The following is a 23395-nucleotide window of genomic DNA, read 5'->3' as shown; positions in this document are numbered from 1 at the left end:
ACACCTAATGCAATGATACTTTCTAGTACATTCGAGGCCACAGATTTTGGTTAGCAGCGTGATCCCATTTCTAGACTCTTCTGTATTAAGAACAGAATATCAAAAAGAAGCACTGTGAGAAAAGAGCAGAAAAGTTTGCTATTATTCAGAGGACCGCAAAGCATCATCCTTTGTTGTGGGCCCGGGTCAGTGCCCCACGATACAGCGGGTCTGGCCTGTGTTCTTTCTCCCAGTGCATGAAATTGATGATCCCTGGAGAGGCTGGAAAATGGAAGAGTTGGTAATGTACTTCCTTTATGTATTTGAGGAAATGGAATTGTTTTGCTTGACGAAAAGAAGCCTGGGCATTTGAAAGACTCCCTACTCACTTCATTGTAGGACAGCATGCAATCAAATGTACTTGAGTAGAGTGGGAGATTTCAGGGGATGCCTCCCCCACAGACAGTGCCCTGGAGGGCGGCACCAGGGCCTTTGCCGAGTCCAGAGCAGAGCACAGGGAATAGTGTAGATTGCGTGAGGGAACGTGTGAGCACAGACAAGGAAGAGCATCCTGTCATTGGGGAATAGTGATGGGAAAAGGTTGGGAGACATTGGTAATCTTTCAAACTCAGGAAAAGAGGAGACATGAGAGACAGGAGCAGCTTAAATGTAAACAGCCTGTTTCCCTGCTTTCAAGTCTCTTGTCTCTTCTTGCTATTTGTTTCCTCGTGAATTAGTACTTAGATGCTGACAACTTTCCCTCTTTATCTATTCTCTTTATTCTAGTTTAAAGTTTTATCATAGGAAAACTGGGAAGGGCGAGTGAAGGCAGATAGTAGATAAATCATGTAAAATCTTAAACATGTAATCAAGGACGCCAGTGCAATGGAATCATATGAAGCTTTATTTTTCAATCACACCTAAAGCACCATGAAGAAGAAATGCAAGCATTTGAAGACAGTTGATACTGGATTCCAGATAGACAGCTCGGGTGCCTTTGAGTCATTGACTTCTGTCATTTTGATGTGCACTTTCATGAAATTCAAGGTTATTGAAAATTGTTCCTTCTAATTTAAAAAAAATCTTGTTTTCTTCAATAGTATTTTTTCACAGTTTTTTATTGAGTCTTACAAAGCTGGTGTCTCGAAGGTGATGATTTGATAATATTATTTCTTCATAGACCATGGGTTTGAAAATGAGATAATTTTGAAATAAGTTTAGTGACTGTATGTTTTGTTCAGGATAAACCATGTTTCTGAGTGGTTGCGTCGGTTCCTCTTTATTATCATAGAAGTTAGAACTGTACAGACCAGACAGAATGTTGTCAAAAACAAATGTGACGTTAAAATAGCTGTTTCCTGCCCACAGATGATGAGGATGGTATGGATTGCGTGGACAACGAGAGACGGCCGCACTTCCCGCAGTTTTCCTACTCTGCAAGTGGACGCGAATAAGTCTCTCATTCTGCTACTTCACTGGCATCTTAGATCTATTCCTGAAAACGGTTCCCGGACACCACACCAGTCCTAGCTCTCACAAACAGCAGCAGCGCCTTCAGACATCCCAGACCGATCCAGGGTCTCCACCCCTCACCACCTCTCACCCACATGAGAACACACATATACGCAAATACACTCCACTTTTCGTTTGTGCATGAAATTGTATCTCAGTCTAAGGTCTCATGCTGTTGCTGCTACTGTCTTAACTATTATAGCAACTTTAAGAGGTAATTTCACAATCTTCGGAAGTCATGAGCCCACCATGATTCATTTGTGCACCGATTGTCATCTTTTGATCTTTTAGTTTTTGTTTTTCCCTAACAGTGAAGGATAAACGAGATACACTGATTCTAGGTACAATTTTTTTTTTTAACTTTCTAGAAGAGAAATCAAAAACTAATTAGACTAAGAAGATTCAGTTTATAACTCAGAACAAGCGATTGTGGAAGGGTGGTGACGTGCATGTACAAGAGTTCAGTAACGCGTGTCAGAGCCGCGCCGGAGGTAGGCGTGTGTCAGATCTGGCTGAGAATCACTAGGAAGCGCTTGAGAGACGGACTGAACATCTGTAGAGATCCGTATAAATCCCAGTATATACATATGCGAATGCCTGTCGCTGGGTACCGCAGAGGAAGCCTGGGATCTTATTTGGACGTCCAGATTTCATGGGCAGTCATGGGCAAACGGACATGGTTCTACCAAGGAAGGAAGCAAGCATATGCACAGCAGACGAGCTCACTTACAGGGTCGATGATAGAATTTGCACCAGAGAGCATTTTTTTCCCTGTGCTTGGAAACCTCTTTTCCATTATTAATATTTATCGCCTCTGATGGCTGAAGAATGTAGACAGGTATAATGACCCTGCTTTTCACCAAAATTTGTACACCAGGGTAAACAGGTGTTTGCCTTCTTGTTTTAATTTTTACTTTCAGTTCTCTGTGAGTTAGCTTTTTCTCAGATGTTAAAACTTTGAATGTCCTTTTATGATTTTGTTTATATTGCAGTAGTATTTATTTTTTAGTGATGAGAATTGTATGTCATGTTAGCAAATGCAGCTCCAACTTCACATAAACTAGACTTACTGCAGTTTATTTTGACCCATGTGCGAGGAATGTACACACCGATGAGAATCACGCACTTTTTCTCCTACGTGAAAAATTTTTGATGAGGCTCTGAAATTGTACATATTGGTTAGAATTTGGCTTTGGGAGAAGAGATACAGTCATCTAACCCCTTGGCACTAAACATGAGAAAATCCCCAACTAGCCATGCCAAGGGGTTAATGAAACAAATGGACGTTGATGTTTGCTCACTTGAGAATTGAGATGTTATGACAGCCCGGGAACATAATGGAATGAAGACAATTGAGACCCGAATGATGATAAAAGTGAACTTTACTTGGCAAAATGAACACATCTTGAGTACTTGCGAAGTAGGCAGTAAAGGATAAGAACCGGGTGTGCTTATTCTGATCATGGTACATTAATCGCTGAATTAAGCCATCAGGGAAACAAAACAAAAGAACACCTCCAACTTTTCTTTTTCTGTCTATACTCATGTCCCCAGATCCCACCATTTCTCACTGAAAGGGGACATGTATGCAAACCTCATCTTCCTCCTTCCTCAGTGACGATCTTCAGATGAAACCCTTTGGTGCTAGGAGCTGACATTTCCCCAAGCAGCCGATGAAGTCCAGGGGCTGGGCGCCTTCCTGCGGCGAGAGGGAGGCTGTCCGCTCCGTGGGGTGACCATGGAGATGTATTTTAGTTACACTATCCGACAGCTCCCACATGGAAGAGTACAGTATGACGTAGTATTCTGATTGCATTGTCTGAAAGAGCAAGTGACTTTCTCAGTAGGATGAGTCCTTTATATGCAGATGTCTTAGCCTCTTGATGCTGGGAGTGTGGATTTATAGACATGAAACCACTGCTGGCAGTGGGTGGACCACTGGGACCGACGGGGGGTTACAGGGCATTTTACTAAGGCAGCTAAGACATATTCAGACATAGATTTTATCCTAATTTTTCATATCTCTACCCGAGTGAAGTTCATCCTTAATATAGGAAGTTATGGTAGCAAATGGTAGTTCATTCTTAAACTTACACATGTCGCTCAACTTTTTGTTGTTGTTTATTTTCCACTTGGAATTATGTTGAATGTTTCACTTTGACAAGAAAGTAGACTAAAAGGTATGTCTTGTAAGTTGTCTTGCATTCATTTTATAAAAAAGAAACAGGTGAGAGGAAGAGAAGAAAGCTGAGGCTGGCTGATGATCACAGCGTTCATTCCTTTAGGAAGAAAGTGTGACACTAAGCACATCGATAGCTTTTTTTTTCTTCTTCCATATCTTAAGGTGATTTCCATGACCTTGGCCAAGGACTCCTGCGTCCTAAGGATTAATGACAGAGTTGACAGGGCCCCGGGCTGGCCACTCCTCACAGCTGGCTCTCAGTCCCCAGCCAGTGTTGGGGCTCAGTCACTTATCCCCTCCAGGATTCCGTTAGTGTCACCAAGGTGTTTTCTTGGCTTAGATTTTTGAGAAACCCTTCCTTTCACTCCCAGATCTCGATCAGCTGGCATAGTGGAATAATAGAAAAACAGGAATAGGGGTAGGAGATAGCTAAAACTTCCCTTGTGTCTGCCCATAGCTGTAGCTTTGGATTCTGGCAGATGGAAAGGCCTAAAACTTGGAATCATTTTATCAGAACACAGTTCAGACATTGCGGACTCCATCTTGAGCTGACTGTCATGAAGTCTGCCCTCTTGTCGTCTTGGAGGAAACTGGCCATTTCTGCTTGGAGTTTCGGCATGGTCGCTCACAGCTTTGCTTTCTACACTAATCACATAGCATTATTCCAGTATTGTTTTCCATCGCCCATACCTGATTTCTGGCTTCTTAAAGCTGACTGTTCTTGCAGGGGCCACTTGCTTCTCCTAGAGTACAAAAGTAAGGGTCTTCCTTACTAACTGCAGGGTCTCTATATTACACCTCAGTGTACACACTTTGCTGCTACTGTTTGTACTGTCTTCAGTAGAATTTCCTTATCTTGCTCCTGGTAGTGCATTACAGGCAAGCATGAAATGTAAAGTATTTATTTAAATAAAAAGAAAACCTCTAAATTGGTAATTGAATTACCTTCCTGTAGCTTTATAGTTTGTGACATTTCTTGACCTTGCTAGTTCTTTCATCAGATCCGCGCAAGACCTAGTCATCTGGTTAAGGATTTTAAGCAGACGCAACTACGAACCCAAGAAACTGTATTACTATTACTGTTGGTCATACGAAAACTGTTTATTTCCTTAAGTATATGACCCACAAGGATGTGAAATAACTACAAGAAACTGTTTTGTACACTGTACATCCTTAGTATTTTTACACGTATATAATAGGGGTGCACATTATTTTCCTTCGTACAGACAGCTTAAATAAAGCACTATGGCAATCTGCTACTTCTCTGTTTATTGTTGTGGGATGTGGTTCTGTAATCTCAGAAAATTAAATACTCTTTTCTGAAAAAAGAAAAGAAAGATTTTTAATAGCTCCACCTCGTGTTAACTTAACCCTGTAAAAAATGTGACAGGAAAATATGTAAATTTCTTGTAGCTCAAAACACATGCAGGATTATTTTATTACTTCAATAAAATGGCAATGGTGCAGTTGTACAAACTCTGATGAAGGGCTACGTCCACAGGGGGAGATGCTGACCTCCCAGCACTGGGTGTCGGACAGACCTGCTGTGAAGCCAGGGACGGGAGAGGTCTCCTGGGAGTTCCGTGAAGACCCTAGTAACCTTCACACCAGATGGTTTGCACCCAGAATTCTTAAGGAGAGTAGCTCACTAGTTATGTCTTCCTGATCATGTGTTGCTCTGCATACTTCCTTTCTGAGAATATATTTTTAGAACTTCATGGCAGATTAACAAACTTAGACGTGGGTAATAGAGGGGTAAGATGGTTGGACTACAATCTGATGGACCTAGAGTCATTTTGGATGGGGCCTTTTTCTGATTTTACCTCATAAACCTCCTATTGTAGAAACTTGGCTTTGCTCCTGTGACTAAGCCAGAGAGAGGAGTGGCTTTGGGACCAAAGTTAGTCAAGCATGTATGTGTATGTCACACAGCCAAATTCGAGGGCATTCTTACATGTGCTCTTCTCTCAAAACCACTGGGGTTGACAGATCCAGGAGACTAAAATAAAGTGACCTCTATAATTCTTTCAAGGTGCTATTTTTAGAATATTGTATAATTTATTTACTGTATTCCTAAAACAATTAGGGACAATTAACCTATCTTATGTGACAGCCTTTATGTCTAGCACATTTGATGAAATCAAAAACTTCTGACTCAGAATAGAAGTTCTACTCTTTCAGGCTTGAACCTTTTCATGCTCAAGAGACTCTAATGGTCTTTGCATGTGTATCATCCCACCGCCTCCGAAGCCTGATCCACCTGCCGTGATGCTGAGAGGCCTTGATGGGGATGATGGTGACAGATCGCTGGCCAGGGACAACAGCCTGAGGTCAGGGATGTGCCCCCAAGGCAGCCCTGCCTTTAGTGTTCCATTGTCATCTTCAAAGACAACGCAACATTTCAATGCCCATTTTTATTACTTTTAAGCATTTGAGGGCTTAACTGTGTATAGTTGAAATACTATTTTAAACTAAAATGATGTGTGTACAGATATCCGATAGAACTTTGAGAAATGTTGTAATTTCACTAAATACGTTTTTAGGTTCCTCTCAAATACTGCATATTGAAGAAGAAACGTGACACCACCCAGCCAGAGATGCTATTTCGTCTGTTTTTTGTTGTTGACAGAGTGGAGAGAATAACGCGTCATGCTTCCTGCTGTCTCCTGACTGTGCACAAATTAGCAGGACGATAAATTACGGAGTCTTATCGGACGTTGATTAGAGGCAAAGTTGAAGGGTGATATGTAGATCAGAAAGAGGGAAAGAAACATGAATGGCAGGGAAAAAGAGTGTGGTTCTTAATACCCTTTGGCCTAGTTGATATATGTGCCTTTTTCGTGTGTTTTGTTCATCACTACAAGGTAAAAAGTAAACATTGCAATTCAAGTCTTTAAAAAGTTCATTTATTGGAATCCATATGTGTAACATAGCATACAAATGAGCAGATTTAAAAATATAATAACTTCAAGCCATTTCTGGAAACATACACCAGGAGGTCTCCTCGTCTAGTGTCAGACATCAGCTCCAGCTCGTCTCTCGTGCAGGGACCGCTCAGCCTCAGACGTGGCGATGACGGGGCAGCCCACTGCCCTGTGAGGCGGGGGCCACCGGAGTCGCGGTGCATTGTGACATATTACGTGCAAATCAGATGAATGTAAATATCTCTTTGTAAATCATTTATTTCACTGTTTCATCCAGGTCAGCAATCAGATTGTGGCATGCTGGGTAACTGGAAAAAAATGATAATAAAAAGTAAGTTTAAATAGATCCTCCTCCTCCATGTGATTTGTCTTCTCACTGGTTTAGTTAACTCTTCTCCATTTTTGGAGAAAAAAATTCCTTTGGCTAAAAATGTAGACGTTGTATGTAACCCAACTGTATGGAAAGTTTATTCCTCATCTTTCCCGCAGATCATGTGGGACTAGAAGGTGAACTGTGTTGTTTTAATGTGTTAAGTCAGAAAACAACTTGTATTGCAGACATCTGTGTGTCTCCTAAAAAGAGCAGTCTGGTGACAGCATGTGGCTAGAGAGCCATCTCTTCCCCTGTCCAGTTAAGGAGACACTTGATTCGTGCCAGTGACTGAAAATCACAGCGAGGGCAGCGAGAACAGTGGGAGTTAGGCTGAGTGTCCCTAAGAAATTTGTTGTGAGACAATACACACTGAAACCTCCAAACTTTTAGCAGACAACTTCCTGTAACATATAAAGACATTTTCTGCAATTGAGGATTTGGTACACGGGGTCTCTTAGTTTTAAACAGGTAAAACTGTTTCAGAACTAGCTCATGACAGTTGGGTTGGGGAATCACAAGTTAGGAAAACACTGGCTGGCGGGCTGTTCAAATGAATGGAAACCACATCGGGAAGGGATGTCAGAAACTGCTGGGAATAGTAGTAACGTTCCACAAAACATGTCTGAAATACCTGCTCTTTACTTTGTGGGAGGATGAGTAAGACCACAGGCCTTGCCCTCCAGAGTGTAAAGTCCCTGAGATGAAAGGGACTAGACAGAGGCCTAAGACGGTATCTTGCAAATCCCAGTTTTCACTGCAGCAGATAATTGGAACGCAACATAGGCACAGGCCCAGCCTGGTCTCTGTTTAGAGGGGCATGGTCTTCATGAAAGACAAGGGCGCCCTGCAGGCCCCTGAGTTAGGATCAGAGGGAGGGAGCTTGTCAACCCAGTTTAAGCCATGATTTCTTGTTGAGGATTTCCAAGGCGGGACAGTGAGTGAAACCGAGATCAGAATTCACGCATGAAAAATACGAAAATCAGCCTGTTGCCGTTTTAAAATGAGACATGGTAATGTTACACTTCAAGTAGATTTCCCAGTGTGTGTGAGATACTGACCATGACAGTTTAATGCATGAGTCTGAGTAGAATGGCTTTGACACAGAGCAATCGTAATATGTGTGCAGCCCCATCTCACACTGAACACGTGGGGTCTACAGCAGGAGCCACTGCGTCGCGGGAAACGTGTGGTGTATGCGTGCCGTCCTGGGAGAGCTGGAGGTGGAGCAGACGTGGGTGCACCCTCTTCCTTCGAGCCCACAGGGGCTTGTGTTCTCCGGGCCCCTCCTGACTGGGCCGCAGGGAGCCCACCGCGCCCCAGGGCCCTGCCTTGGCAGAAAGGGTTTCCCTTCTGTCTTCAGTGTGCTACTCGGCAGAGGCTGCCACCAGCTCGATTCCACCCTCAGACGCCGGGTCTCCATCTAGAGCAGCTCTGCCTTCCAGTCTCCATGGAACTGACCCAGTGCAGTTTCACCAAATGACTGGCTTCCATCACCCTCCAGCTCCAGGCTCCTGCGGGCGGGCTGCCTGGTGACCTGGGTGCTCTACATAGAGTGGCTTGCTTTCTGACTTTAGGCACTCAAGGATGTCTTTGAATGGGAGGATAAGCATACACCGCACCGGGCACATTTCAAAAGAAAAATGTAGCACACCCGTAACTTGCACAATACAGAACAGTGGGAAGGGCCTGGAGGTGATGGAACTGGGGAACAGCAGCATTTCCCGTGACGGCCCTCGGTGTGGGTTCCAGGGCCATCCAGGGCCAGCATCAGCTGATCTCCCTGCTGGCACGCAGACCACTCGCTGAAGCCAGTGACCCCCAGCTCCCGTGTGTCAGGACTGACACAAACGGACAGGCGGGAGTCCCCCGAATTTCTCTCCTGTAGCAAACCAGCTGTCATTTCCCCTCCACAGTTTTATGTTTTATTTGGTTTGGGTGCAAAGCCTTCTATTCACCCTCACTTTTATATTATATACTCACTGCTCAGTCCCCAGTGCCTACAAGTGCCCGACCCCTGGTGACATTCAGTAACTGTGAATGAATGAATGAATGCATGACCCTATTACGTCACTGTTTTGTCTGCTTCACACAGTATTATGTTAGCCTCGGCCTGCTGAATCTTTAGAAAAGAACATTGCTCAGTGCTCTCTCTGTCCTATCGTATGTCAGAGACAGAGTAGCTTTAGTTACTGCCCACCTCTGGCTTCTCTGCCATCACTTCTCGGGGATCCTGGCCTCGCTTATTTCCAGGAAGTTGGTTCCTTCGTCCACACCGCGGGGTCACAGTGTGGCTATGCAGGAAGGATGAGGAGGCGTGTGCCAGTGGGACATCAGCCGTCTGAACTGTGGCTTGAACCCTGACCTACCATCTTCCCTTCCTTCTGCCTTTCAGTTTGCCACCAAGGCCCCTGGCTGTGGCCCTGTGGTCGTGTGGTCACATCTGCAGTTGTCTGCAGCTGCCCTCCAGGTGAGAGGAGGGCCCACAGGGCACCCCGGCAGCTGCTCTGAAATGGTCTACAGATGACATAGAAGCCCCCATCAGCAAGCCTGCTCTTGCCTACCCACTTTCTTCGTTCTCATTTTAAATCCTAACAGAGCCTTCTCTCCACAAGCCCTGACTTTTGTGTCTGATTTATTTCTGAAGTTTGACATTAAATTCAGAGTTTCAAGAAGAGGTCCCTTTCAATGACCTCAACTGCTCCACAAGCGACCACCATGCTGTAAGGTCCAGCTGAGTCTTTTCTGCTGCTTTGTCCCCAAGCCTGTGCCCGGGGCATCATGGCAGCCCCTGGGCTGCTCACAGGAGGAGCTCCCAGCCTCAGCCAGAACACGTCTCCACCCCAGCCTCACAGCAGCCCCTGCAAATGAAATACCCCTCCTTCCTGCTCTCCCCCTCACTCATGTGCAGTTTGTTTCTGTGTGGCCAGCTCAAAAATGGGCCTTGTCCGTGGGCCTCTGGCAAGAAAGCATCTATTTTTAACCGGAGAGGGCAGGACCCCTCCGCCCACCTCCATCTGGGGCATTTCAGTGCTTGCCCTGGGCTGACAGAGCTCCGGGGAGGCCCAGCACGGCCCTGGCTGTGGCTCCCCCAGCCCAGCCCCGCGAGGGGACAGAGAAGCCTCCTTCCCATCAGTATAGGCAGCTGCGCCTTCCATGCAGCCTTGGCCCAGGGAGTGAACACCAGTCTCTCTAGAAGTGACTTTCCTACCCACTTACTTCTCAGTTCTCTTCATCTCACCTTTCAGGGCCTTATTTTTCTATCGGTACAAAAAGGATGTTGTTAGACAATTATCCAAGTGGCCCTTTCATGCCTACAATGATCTCAGTGGGGACGCTGCTGGCTTCAGGTCACGGGTAATGCGCGGGGCTCCCTCTTAAAGGGAAGCTGGCTCTATTATTAATTTTTTTTAAAATCAGAAACCAGGGCTTTGAACCTAAGCAATTGGACCTCAAACATCCAGGCTCGTTAACGCTGTCCTGACCAGCTTCCTGAAAGAGCACGTAAGCAGGCAAGTTTGCATTTGTGGGGTAAAGCAGGAGTCAGACTGGGCAGGCAACCTGGAACCAACAAGCCAAGGGAACAACGGGTGGTCACCGATGTATTCAGGAGGCAGGTGCCCACACCAGCCCTCTAGAGAACTCGTGGAAGCGTGGCCTTCAGATGTGACTGCTGACCTGTGAGAAGGCTTGGGGTCCACACCTGTGAGAAGGTTGTCCTTCCCCGTCCACGGCAGGGCTTGGGGTCCATGCCTCTGAGCCAGTCGAGTCCTGTGACCCCCAAGAGACAGAAACTCTGGCTGAGGCCCTCACCTGCTCTGGGCACAGCCTTTCTTGGAATCTGGCTGTTGCCAGCTGCAGAGCGGGCAGGAGTTCACGGCAAGGGCACAGGCCCCAGCTATTCACTCTTCCCTCCCAGCTGCCGGCTGGGCCGCGGACGATGAAGACCCTGCGGCAGCTAGAGTTCAAAGCCCCGTTTTCCCCAGACTCCTGGCCCGGATTTGCTGCCTCTGGGCTCCAAACAAGAACAAGCACTGTAGAAGCCAGAACAGTGAAAAGGTAGAGGCAGGAAAACAGCGTCTTGGGACCTGCGACTTGGGACTGGACCTGGGGCTGTGACGTGAGCGGAGGCAGGGAACCCAGTGCCCAGACGGGAGGGGTCAGACTGAGAGGACACCCACACCCAGGGCTGGCATGCTGCCATCTCTCCTCCCCGGAGCTCACTCAAGCAGAGTTCCCTCTGCAACTCGCGGGAGCCCGAGTGTGTAATCTTCCAGCTTTCTAGAATCCCAGAAGTCATCGGAGCTCCTCTGCACATGGGCAGGTGTCTGTGTTTTACATGAACCATGTTTCCATAGTAAATAGATTTTAAGAATTCCCAAAGGACAGACAGTGTCACCAACAGCAGAGAGTGGAGCGAGCCTCTGGCTGCCTCATGTTTGAAAGCGTTAAAAATAAAGACAACATTGACATTTGGGGTTGTAATGTAACGGAATTACAGTCTTTTAAAGGCAAGAACCACTTATCTACACTACATGTAATATTCAGTGTTTTGTTCACTTGTCTAATTGGATTAAAATATTTAGCTCCCTTTAAAATCTTGATTGTGAATTTATATTGCAAAATGCAATGTCTGACTCGGGAAGCAATAAGTGCAGCAAATGTATCTGAAGCGATATAAAATTCCAGTTTATTTTTCTTCCATGAGTTTTCTTCTGAAATTATTCACTCTTGGACAAAGTGAACTGTTAACGGAAGAGCAAGTTTGGCTTAAATGAAGCCGTGTATGCTTTTCAATAATAATTACGCACAGGACCTTCAGTTAAAAAACAAAAAGTTAAACCATGCTCTTTCAGTTGCTTGGGAAGTTTCTCTGAGGTCGTAAGACCCATATGTTAGAAATGCAGCGCTAGAGGTCTTATGTCATTCTTTAAAAACACTCAGGCAACGGGGAGTTAATGACATTTTAGCTGCATATGTTCAAGTTTATTTAAAAAAATATGCAAGTCACTTTGGTTGACAGTGTCTTGTACACAGTTTTGAAAGAATCAGGGCAAACTTTAACAGAGTCAGTTTTTATTTGAAAAATATTTTCTGGGAATGTATCAGTGTTTATTTTTGAGACTGACAATTCGGGTGAAAATCAGGATAAAAACAAAAAAACAACAATTTGGTTGAAATCAAATTGTTTGTTTTCATCTATTTGGAATTCTTTCCAAAAAATCTTGGTTCAGGAGGACGCTTTTTAATTTATTTTATTCAATGTATTTCCTGTTCTATTTCACCATCTGTCTTCCAGGTAACTAACTTCGCAGAAGCTCCTATGTCAGCTGAGCGAAGTCCCCAGGGTTCAGGGAGGGACGCAAAAACCCTGCGAGCACCTCCAAGCAGGCCTGGTGTGCAGGAGCGCCCCCTTCCCCTGGCCCCCAGCCCCACAGGGCACTTTGAGCCCATGTTTCTGAAGCCACCCTCTTCCCATCGCTCCAGGTCACACGCGGGCCTTTCTTCCCTTCGTCGTCTTCTGGGTCTTTGTTTCTTGTGGTTTGCAGCGCTTTTCCACGAGTCCTTTGGCGCAAGGAGACGATGTCCATGATTTTGAACATAATCACATATGGCTGCTGGATCCGCACACAAGTTTAAATCAAATTAGAAAGTAAATTCACTGCCAAAAATACTCAAAAGTCATAGGGCCAACTGATTAATCACTGGTAAGTCAGTTTCAGATGCTGTTTTTTAAACCGTAGAAGTGAATCATCTGAAGGGACTAAAAAGCAACCCTGTCCAGACTGAACACGGGACAGGACCAGCCTGTTGAAACGGTGGCTATCAGAAAATGAAACTCAGCTGAAACCATATTCATCACCAAAGAAACATACAAACAAAATCAGATTGATGTATAAACCAGTCCTCTAAGTGGACAGATAATTTCCGTTCTTTTTCATCTCTCAGATGCCATTCTCTCCAAGGAAGACACTAATTCCCTCACCAGCTGGCACCACCCTTCCCGGCCAGATGTTAGAGCCCCAGGCGCTGGGTCACAGACCCCTGACCTGGCTCCAGCTGCCAGGCCTCGCCTGACCTCTCCTGGGACCCTGGACACCAGTCCAGTACTCCCCCTGCTGGGGTGCCTCCCAGCTGCTGCTCAGGGGAGGCCCGACACAAAGACACTGGCCCTGCAGACAGATGCAGGGGAGTCGAGTCTAGACTAAGGCCGGGTTAGTGCTTCCCCGTCTCTGTCTCTCCACAAGGACTAGTGCAGCATCTCACGAGTGAGGCAGGGGATTAATAAAGCCATTGTTTTTCAGTCGGTCTTAAACTAAGAACAAGTCAAAAAAGGAGATGAGCTTAGTAGTCAGCGCCCTGAGCAATGAGCACTGGGTCAGGCCCGGGGTTGGCCCGCTCTCACCAGAGTGGCTCTCACCCCAGCAGCTTTTAAGGGCAAGATGGGAATTCTCACGGCCAAAAATATCACTGTGGCATAATTACAACGATGACCAGCTCCCTCTGCCAGACATGTTGTACATGTTTCAGAATTTAAGCAGAAACAATTTAGGAGAATAAAGCCTTCTAAATGGGCTCGATGCTTCCTGTCAGAGGCCACAGGCCAGCCCCGAGCCCTGTCACCTGCGTCAGGGCACAGGCTGGGTTCACAGGAGCACATGAAAGGGACGTGACTCAGTTTCCAAGCAGGTGCCCAGGCCAGAAAATATCCATTCTCCTTTGGGTATTAGGTAGACAGAGCTTTTTAGAGTTTGACATGCAAAATTCAGTGACTCTGCTTAGTTCATCCAGGCGGAGAGCATGGAAGCCTGCGGATGAAGCATCCCTAAACCAGGACGAACCTGGGAAACCAGGAGTGTGGCTGGTCACTCTAGAACCCTCAGGAGGCCGTGCCCTCTGAAACACCTGCAGGATAAACAGCCCTACCCACATCAAGGGCTCACTGTAAGCTAAGCTCACAATTCAAGTTTACTCCACGGCTGAAGTAGGTCTGACGCCAGGTTGGGTGGGAAGAGTAGGCCTTTGGTTTCAGCAATCAGCAGAGCTTGCAAACCTGGGTCCCTGCCTCCTCTTTGAACACTAGTATTTGCTACTGAAAGCCAACAGTTCCTCTACCAAACTTTGTTTGTCGTGTTCATATTAAAATAACTCCAAATGTAACATGTGCATCTGAAAGACCCCTTTAGAGATGAGCCAGATTGGCCCATATCAGAGAGCAGAGGATGGTCAAATCATTTATGTCGCTTCAGGCAAAGGAAGAAAGGCCTGCTCGTTTTTCTGAGGATTTTCTGAGGTTTGGGTTTTTTTTGGTTTTAAATGTATTTCACGAAAATTTTGCAGTCCATGTGGTAATTACCAGATTTTTTTCAGCCCTGGAAGAGGCTTCTAAGCATCAACGGTCCAGGGTAAGATCTGAGTGGGCTGTAAGGTAGGCAGATGGGGAGTTAAAAGGAAAACCCCAAATGAGAATGATCTGATCCAGAGCTGAGAGGGAACTGCCGTGTGCTTGGAGCTTGTGGAGAAGACACCCCACAATCCGCTCTTCAGTAGTTCCTGGCTTTTAGAGGCCAGAAGACTTACTCACGTCATGTCCCTCAACCACACATGGCAGGAACCCAGTCACCTGCCTGGAGACCCACCCAGTGTCCCGACCTTTGGTTGGCACCACGTACGCCTCCCACAGGACCTGCCCAGTCAGATTCCGGCCCAGGTGAGGGAGGGGTGCCTGAGCGTGTCTGAGAAGCAGGGGAGAGAGGAGTGGGCATTGCCACCTCGGAGCTGGCTTCTGCCTTCCCAGGACTCCTCCCGGGGCCTTCTCAAGTTTTAGGAGGAGAGAGGAAAAGAAAACCCTGATATTTCTTCAGCAAGAGACCCTGCCGAGCACCTCACAGCTGTCCTCGTTTCACGACCATGACCCAGTGTGTTAGAATGTAGACTCCTGGGCCTTGATCCCAGAAGGGCTGCCTCAGTGTGTGTGAGGAGAGGCCCCGGAATCCACGTTCCTTTTATCTGCTTAGAAGCGTCCAGATGGCTGTGGTGCAGGGTACATGGCTTGGACTGAGGGCAGCGTGCACCATCCCTTCCCTGTGAGCAGCTGTGGAGGCACTGGGGACAGGACAGGTGTGTCCCTGTCGCCAGGCGTTAATCCAGTGACTGGCATGGGGTGGCGGGGTGTTCACTTACTATCTGTGGAACAAATGAGTACTTTGCAGAGGATGTGGTGGGCTGAGTGGGAAAAATCACTCAGGAGGTAATGGCTCCCCATACCCATTCAGCATGTGGTCATTTTGAAGGGACAATGAGAGACAAGTGCTCATCCTTTTCATTTCCAGATGCGTTTTCCCATGACTCATTCCCAGCACGACAGTGTGACGTCCCCCAGGCACTCACAGGGCACCTGGGTGCAATCCTAATTAAAGGCTAAGGCCACGCAACCCATCTACCACCTCATTATGCTAACACATTGCTTCCGGGGCCAAAAACTGCAGCTTCTCTGACAGGAGGAGAAGCAATTTAAAAAAAAAAAAAAAGGGGTTTTATTCCATATTCCAAACTCACTTCAACCCTGTCTTTCCTCAATTATCCCTGCTTATGGCCCCAGGTCTAACCCGAACAGGGAAAGCCTAAGCCATGGAATGAGACTTAGGTTTCATTTCACTGTCCCTACCTGCCAGCTATAAACACTTGTTTGAGCCTCAGTTTCCCTATCTATAAAACGGAGACTGATCAATCCTGAAGGCTTGTTCAATGGTCAAGGGAGTTACTGCATGTTATATATGTGACACTGCTAGGCTCTCTGCAAGAACTGGAAATCTTAGCTCAACTGTCAGTCAGCTAATTTAGGACAAGACTCCTGCCTTCCAGTCACAATGACTCCCCTCACTGGGAGCCTCTCGTTCCTCAACCAATTCAAACCTCCAGGGGCAGTTCAAAGCCAGCCTCCTACAAGCCTCCTGAGGACCGTAGTACACCCCACTTCACCCCTACAGGCCCCCTCCTCCCGCACCCCTGGCTGCGGTGCCTGCCGGACACAGCTCAGCTCTCGATTTGGCTCCCTAAAGAGGACAGGCCTGCAGCCCATGGGTCTCGATGCCCCATTGTGTCCAGCAGTTCTCAGGATCGTCCTCCTGCCTTATGAGGTGAGGAACGTGATCACTCTTCTAGTTAAGATGCAGCTCTGCAGGCAGCCACATGCAGACCCCAGTGCGTCCCCAGCGAGGGAGTTCGCCCTGAGGACTCGCACCCCAGCCCTGGGTTTGCACAGTACCTGGGATCGCAGACGTCCCACCTCTTCCGACAGGCTCTGCCTCTCCAGCAGGAGCTGGTTCTGCTTGTTGAGCAGCTGCACCAGTTGCTGGGCTGTGGCCTGGCTCTGCTTGTCCAGCTGTTTCAACCTGGAGGAAAATCCATGGCAGAATGAGACATGGGTCCTGAGAACTGAGAACAATGGGCTTCTGAGTGAAGGAGGACGATGGCTCACTTCACCCCTTTCACCGTGTCCCTTTGTTGGTGTATCTGGGGTGTGCCTGACAGTGAACTTTAGGCTGTAAGTCTAGGGCGATTCCGATGTGCGAGGCTTCGCTAGCAGTGGCCTTGGAACACATTTGTTAAGTTGAATGTGAAAAGAAATCAGCAGCCTTCGTAATCAGAAAACACACAGATAGGGCGGGTGGGTGGCTCAGTTGGTTAGAGCGTGAGCTCTGGGCAATGGGGCTGCCGGTTTGATTCCCACATGGGCCAGTGAGCTGTGCCCGCCACAGCTAGAATGAAGTCAATGAGCTGCCGCTGAGCTCCCGGATGGGTCATTGGTTCGAGCGCGGGCTCTCAACCACAAGGCTGCCGGTTGGACTCCTCGACTCCTGCAAGGGATGGTGGGCTGTGCCCCCTGTAACTAGCAACGGCAACTGGACCTGGAGCTGAGCTGAGCCCTCCACAACTAACATTGAAAGGACAACAACTTGACTTGGAAAAGTCCTGGAAGTACACACTGTTCCCCTTCCCCAATAAAATCCTAAAAAAAAAAAGAAGAAGAAGAAGAAGAAAGAGAGAGAGAGAGAGAGAGAGAGAAAGCGAGAAAGCGAGAAAGGAAGGAAGGAAGGAAGGAAGGAAGGAAGGAAGGAAGGAAGGAAGGAAGGAAGGAAGGAAAAGAAAACACAGATAAGTTGGATAAGTAAAAAAACTAAAAACTTAAACTCACAGAGGTCAAAGATGAGGGGCCTAAATGCCACCATTGTTCAGTTGGAAACATCTGGAGCAGAGGCCCGCCCTGGCTGGGGAAGTGGGTGAGGGATGATGGAAACACTAGACTAAGGGTTTTCCATTATTAATCTCTCAGTCACAAGCTCCAGCGTCGCTGACCAGATGTCTTTAAAGATCCTAAATTTGTCATTCTACTAATGGGCTCTCCTCTCCAGACTTGCTAATTCACTCAAACTATTATCCTCATTTGTCCACAGACGGCTTCCTACAGCCAGTAGCACACACACCCGTGGAAATATAGGCGTGGATTAAATTTAGAGTTGAACTACCCGGAACTAACTGTTCTGGAAAGAAGTTGGAGGTGTCATACGGCCTTCCTCACAGTTCTTTCCACCAAAAGCACCAACAGTGAAATTAACTTGTGTTTTCCCAAGATAAGGATTTGAAAAGCACAGGATGCATTTCAAACTCCAGGCTCGGTGTCCAGTAGCTAGCCACAGACCTCGAAGCCAGTTCTGCAGACCCCGGCCTTAGGCTGCCCTTACTTCAAGTTCCCCTGCAGGTGTTTCTGGAGGGCTGTGAGTGCAAATAAACATCTACCCGAACAGAGATCCGGACCTTACGGGTGGGCAGGCCCATTTACTGAAAATCATGCAGCATCAGGAGACAGGTAAACCTGCTTTCTGGGAAACCTAACAACAGGCTGGTATTTGACTCACGCCCTCCCTACATTCTCTTGCCAACGGCTTCCCAGATGGCACCCACCTCCTACGCCTGCTGCCCTTCTCGACCTCGGACGGATGGATTTTGCGGGCGTCTCAGTTTAAACTGCCCCAGAAGGCGCACTTATTGCCACTCCCGTGCCCACCTGTCCCCTTCTCCGAACACTCTGTGGGCTCCCGGTTCTCAGTCACACCGGGGGTTTTGCTACTGTTCCTCTGGTTTGTTCCTCGCTTGCACCAGTAAGACGCGAAGAAACTGGACCCCGCGGCGGCACCGAGCAGGCACTGCGCATGCTCACACAGCCGCGGGGGCCTCAGGTGGGCCGCGCCCTCGAGCCTGCTGCTGCCTGCTGGTCCTGGAGGAGGAGCGTTAAGGACCAAGGGCACGACTTGGTTCTTCCTTCTGTGTCTGCGGCTGCTCAGGGTCGGTGCATGTCCCCGAGCCTGGGCTGCGGTCGGCCCTGTCCAGCCTCCCAGCTCCCGGATCAGGCTGGGGCAGAACCACACAGCAAGGACGCTCCATCCAAGTGGGAGTCCTCCAGCTTCTGTACTGTGTCAATGACAGTAATGTCCTCCTGGTCCCAGTTACACATCCTCTGATCTTGGAGGAAGAAAAAGGCGGTTTCCTCTGGTGAAGCCATGGCATTGCAGCGCTAGGAAGCCCAATCTGCCCCCACCGCCGCCCATCACAGTCTCAACTGGAAATCGTTTTTCCTGAGAGCACAGTCTCAAAACCACCCCAATGGCATCAGACCAAAGAGAAGTTTTCCTGCACTACCTCCTGGGCAGGTAGCACCTGGGAGAGGCAAGCACATCCTGAGCGACAGAGAGGCTGGGCCAGCCGGCTGGCCGTTGGGTGGAAGGCTGGGGGTCTGGGGGTGGGGGGAGGGCATGGCCATTCTGCCCAGGTCGGCCCCCTGACAGATGCAGGCAGACACCACTCATGTGCACGGTAGTCTGCTGTCCAGCACTAGAGTGGGTCCCATTGAAGATGCAGAGATGAGAACAGCCGGTTTCTTTGAGAAGCAGACAATCTAATGCTTGGCTTTTTAAATCAGATGATAAGCACCCTCATTAGCACTTGAGCTCTCTAAACCCTTAGGTGCCTTTCCCCCTCCGATTAAGTCGTGGGTGTGGAGAGAGCCACAGGCTCAGAACTACTGAGGCAGCAGCCCACTGGCTTCGAGCTTGCTCGAAACAAATGGAACAGAATCATGACATAATTAGATGATCCCATGAAGGCTTATAGGTCAGAAGGCGCTGGGCATGGCCATTCTCCATGGGGTCCCTTGCCCTGTGCCCTGACGGATTCGGGATAAAGGTCCTGCAGACTGATGGGTTCAGGTGTTGTGGGCTCCTGAAGAGAGGCGGCTATCCAATCCAGAGCTATCGCTGACCCACAGCCTGCTCACGCAACACAGAAAGCTGACTGTGGGCTGGCCGCACCGGCTCACCACTAGCCAGTTCCTGTCTAGACCCTCTTCCTGTGGAGCCCTCGGAACTGAGATGAAGCTCGGTTGGTGGTTTGCAAACTGTGGGCCACGGGTCCCTGCAGCAGTTCCCGGGGAGCACGCAGGCCCCACCTGCACCCGCGGAATCGTGTCCCTGGGTACCAGCCCATATCACAGCAGGACACCAGCTGCCCAAGGTTTTCCCAGCAGAAGCAGCACGGAGGTGAGGAGGGAGCCCCTCGGAAAAATCCTGCCTTCCCTTTGGGACGCTGACACCCTCACTAGCCTCATGGCAACAGAGCTAAGGACGGATTCACTCTGACTCAACTTAAGCCAACTTGAACACTTAAGCAGTCCCTCTCAACAGTGTTTTTCTCTCTAAAAAGTACGCACATGCTCCCTCCTTTTTCAGGGTCCACCTCTATTCTGTCACTCCACGTACAGCAATGAAGTCAATAAGAAGCTCAGAAAAGGTGAAAACAACACCCAAACTCACATTTGCTGAAAAAGCTACTCAGATTTTAGATAAAAGGGACTTGCTAAGGAAATATATTTCAGTGGCAGCTCTCTCAAGGCCTATTCTGAATATTGGGATAACAGACTTTCTTTTTTTTATTTAAAAGTTTATTTTTAGAACAGACTTCCCCAAATGCTGCACACCCCAGCCTACACTCTGTTCATGGATGTTTCATTACCATCAATGAGAAGATATTTCTTGGGGTGCGCTGCTGACACATTAGCTGTCTTTGATTTTCCACTGTGGTTATTGCTCTCATTTTTGTTGTCCTAAGTTCACGTCTGCAGCCAACCACAGCTGCAGGGACCACCACTGACAAGAGCTAACACTTACTGAGCCCTGGGCTTATTCCTTCACACCGACTGTATGATTAAAAGCTCACTACAGGGCTGGCCCGGTGGCTCAGGCGGTTAGAGCTCCGTGCTCTTAACTCCGAAGCTGCCGGTTCGATTCCCACATGGGCCAGTGGGCTCTCAACCACAAGGTTGTCAGTTTGACTCCTGGACTCCCACAAGGGATGGTGGGCTCTGCCCCCTGCAACTAAGATTGAACACGGCACTTTGAGTTGAGCTGCCACTGAGCTCCCAGATGGCTCAGTTGGTTGGAGCGCATCCTCTCAACCCCAAGGTTGCTGGTTCGACTCTTAGACTCCTGCAAGGGATGGTGGGCTGCAACTAACAATGGCAACTGGACCTGGAGCTGAGCTACGCCCTCCACAACTAAGACTGAAAGGACAACAACTTGGAAAAATCCTGGAAGTACACAGTTCCCCAATAAAGTCCTGTTCCCCTTCCCCAATAAAATCTTTAAAAACAAAAACAAAAAACACTACAATCCTATACGGTAGGGGCTAGCATCCCATTTTACAGATGAGAAAACTGAAGCTGAGAAGTTTAATTAACTTGTACAAAGTGACACAAGAAGTAAGCAGTAAAATGTGCAGGCAAATGTAGGCGGTACCAAGGTGTTTTTAACCTTTGTTAATGGTTGGCTAATTCATTGAGTTAATTCAGCAAACCAACCAAACCTTGGTAAACACCTCTCCTGGGTCAAGTACCAAGGTGGATACTGGGCATACACTGAGAATTACAAATGGTCCCTGCCCTCGGGGGTCCCCAGACAGTTAGGAGAGATGAGCTTGGAAACCTAAAGTTGCTTCACTGCAACAGGATATAAAAGTGAAGGTATAAAAGTGTTTGGTCAGTGGGGCAGGTACAAGGTCCAGGAAGGTTTATCTACTCAGGAAATAGACCATCATCATCATCATCATCATCATCATCATCATCATCATCTATTGAGAGCTAACTGTGTGCCAGGCACTGTGCTAAGTACTTATCACTTATTAACTTTGTAGTGCTTATGACAATCCCACGAGGCAGGAACTAGAATTGTGTCCACTTCCGGGATGAGGACATTGAGGCACAGACAGGTTGAATGACAAATCCAAGGTCAGCCGGCTGGCAAGCCGGGTTGTGAAAAGATAGATGGGTGTTGGTCTGGCAGGGGTCAGGGGCTGGGTCTTCCCACAGGGAGGCAGCAATCAAGGTGCTGGTGTCTGGAAACTTCACGTGTGCAGTACAGCTCAGCCAGAGCCTGCAGGCTGCTCAGAGAGGGTGATGCTGGGATCCAGTAGAGCTCTGCAGCCCAACTAACAAATGTGGACGTTGTCTTTCAGGCAATGGTGCCATTTACCAAGAAAGAGAGGATGGGAGAGGGACAGGCATGGGTAGAGGTTCGGGGGCCAATGGAAGTACCTGTGAGCCAGCCAGCCACCCCTCCCACCGTCCCCCGCAGGTACTTGGCTTGGGGCCTAGGAAGGGTCTGGCTGTATCGCCAGCTGTGTGGGTCAAACCTGCAGACATGGGGCAAGAGTCACCCAGGAAAGCCTGGCAGAGATTTTCTAGTTTGTTAAAAATACAGCTACCCGAGCAGCACCCCCGCCCACAGAACACTGGCTAAGAACCCCTGGTGCTGTGAGAGGAAATAAGGCAGGACAGGGTCTTGGGGAGCAGCCACATTTAAAGGCCCACAGGGGACAGAGAGCCAGCAAGATGACCGGGAGGTAGGAGGAAAGCCTGGACAGAAGAACCTGCAGCTAAGGAGGAAAGGGCGTGCAACGAGAGCAGTGGGCATGTGTGTGACATGCCGCCTGGCGGTGACACGTGGTGCGGATGTGCTTGTCCTTTCAGTAGGAGGTGTGGCAGAAGCCTGATTGCGGGAGAGGCGATTCTGGAGAGGGGCTTGGCTGGGGGAAGGCAGCAAGAGGGGCGCAGACGGTAGGAGAGCCTTGCACTGGCAGGCAGGCTTTCCAAGGCAGCAGGGCGCCCTGGGCAGAGACTGGGGCACCTCCTCCCTGAAGCTGAGGCTGGGGGAGCTCCTGCTCAGCGGCCCCCATATTCTGGCCCCGTGGAGGGCACGTCTGTTTGCTGAGGAAGGAGGCAAGGTGGTGGCCAGGGAGCTGCTTTGAAGGATGCGGGTGCTCGCAGGGGCAGGGTCGTAAGGGCCAAGCTGAGGGTTTAGACACAGGCCCCGACTTACCCTTTGGATGATTCCACCCCTTGTCATATCCCAGCAAGGCCTGGACCAGTGGCCGAAGCTCCTGCTGTCCATCTACCCAACGCCCGTCTGCTCTTCCCACCTGTGACCTTTGCAGTGGGGGTTCCCTCTGCTGGGAACAGACTCCCCTTGGTGCTCTCAGGGCTGGCAACTTGCCAGTGTTCAAATCTCAACACAATGGTCATACTGAGAGGATGCAACTTGTGGGTCTGTTTGGGTCCCTCGCTTTGCGCCATTTCCTCTACAAGACATGAGGTAATCAAAGGATGGGGTGGGCCTGTGGTGGAGCCTGCTTAGGCCCCTCCTGCAAGAAGGAGCCCCCGCAGCCTGCAAAGCACACACAGGCTTCTCACAGCGGGAAAGAGATGGAATCATCACATTTCAGAGCGCATCCCTACCGGGGATCCTTCTTTCCCGTGTATCTCATGTCCGGGAGAGGCAGGTACTCTGTCCTTTCCCAGAGACACCGGGATGTACTCATCGTCTGCATCACGCTGTTAGGGTGCCCAGGGGAGCTGTGGCCAGGCCCAGCCCATTGGGGTGGGAGGCCCTCCGTGCCCATGAAGCACTGGTGGGGGGTGAGGCCCTCCGTGCCCATGAAGCACTGGTGGGGGGGGAGGCCCTCCGTGCCCATGAAGCACTGGTGTGTGGGGGGGGGAGGCCCTCCGTGCCCATGAAGCACTGGTGTGTGGGGGGGAGGCCCTCCGTGCCCATGAAGCACTGGTGTGTGGGGGGGGAGGCCCTCCGTGCCCATGAAGCACTGATGGGGAGGCCCTCCGTGCCCATGAAGCACTGGTGGGGGTGGGAGGCCCTCCGTGCCCATGAAGCACTGGTGTGTGGGGGAGGCCCTCCGTGCCCATGAAGCACTGATGGGGAGGCCCTCCGTGCCCATGAAGCACTGGTGGGGGAGGCCCTCCGTGCCCATGAAGCACTGGTGGGGGAGGCCCTCCGTGCCCATGAAGCACTGGTGTGTGGGGAGGCC

At 48.9% G+C, this 23395-nt stretch overlaps 2 protein-coding genes across 4 annotated transcripts in view; one reads left to right on the top strand and one right to left on the bottom strand.

The window, feature by feature from the left end:
• AKT3 (AKT serine/threonine kinase 3) overlaps positions 1-6943 on the top strand; it is a 252816-nt gene extending 245873 nt beyond the window's left edge. Inside the window, exon 13 of the mRNA XM_074316835.1 lies at positions 1348-6943. Within this exon, the coding sequence (XP_074172936.1) occupies positions 1348-1433 (86 nt within the window). The 3' untranslated portion in view covers positions 1434-6943. The remainder of the gene's footprint in view (positions 1-1347) is intronic.
• The window catches only part of SDCCAG8 (SHH signaling and ciliogenesis regulator SDCCAG8), a 207512-nt gene continuing 190680 nt past the window's right edge, over positions 6564-23395 (bottom strand). The window contains exons 17-18 of one of the 3 annotated variants that reach the window (XM_074316832.1): positions 16236-16362; positions 6564-12585 (exon numbers count right to left, since the gene is read on the bottom strand). In XM_074316832.1, coding sequence (XP_074172933.1) covers positions 12289-12585; positions 16236-16362 — 424 coding nt within the window. In that variant the 3' untranslated portion in view covers positions 6564-12288. Of the gene's footprint in view, positions 12586-16235; positions 16363-23395 lie in introns of those variants that run through there. The other 2 variants (XM_019746823.2, XR_002138627.2) reach the window with 2 other exon arrangements.

The sequence above is a fragment of the Rhinolophus sinicus genome, linkage group LG12, assembly GCF_036562045.2.
Source record: "Rhinolophus sinicus isolate RSC01 linkage group LG12, ASM3656204v1, whole genome shotgun sequence".
In the NCBI taxonomy this organism is placed as follows: Eukaryota; Metazoa; Chordata; class Mammalia; order Chiroptera; family Rhinolophidae; genus Rhinolophus; species Rhinolophus sinicus.
This window is presented reverse-complemented; position numbering and strand designations above follow the sequence as displayed.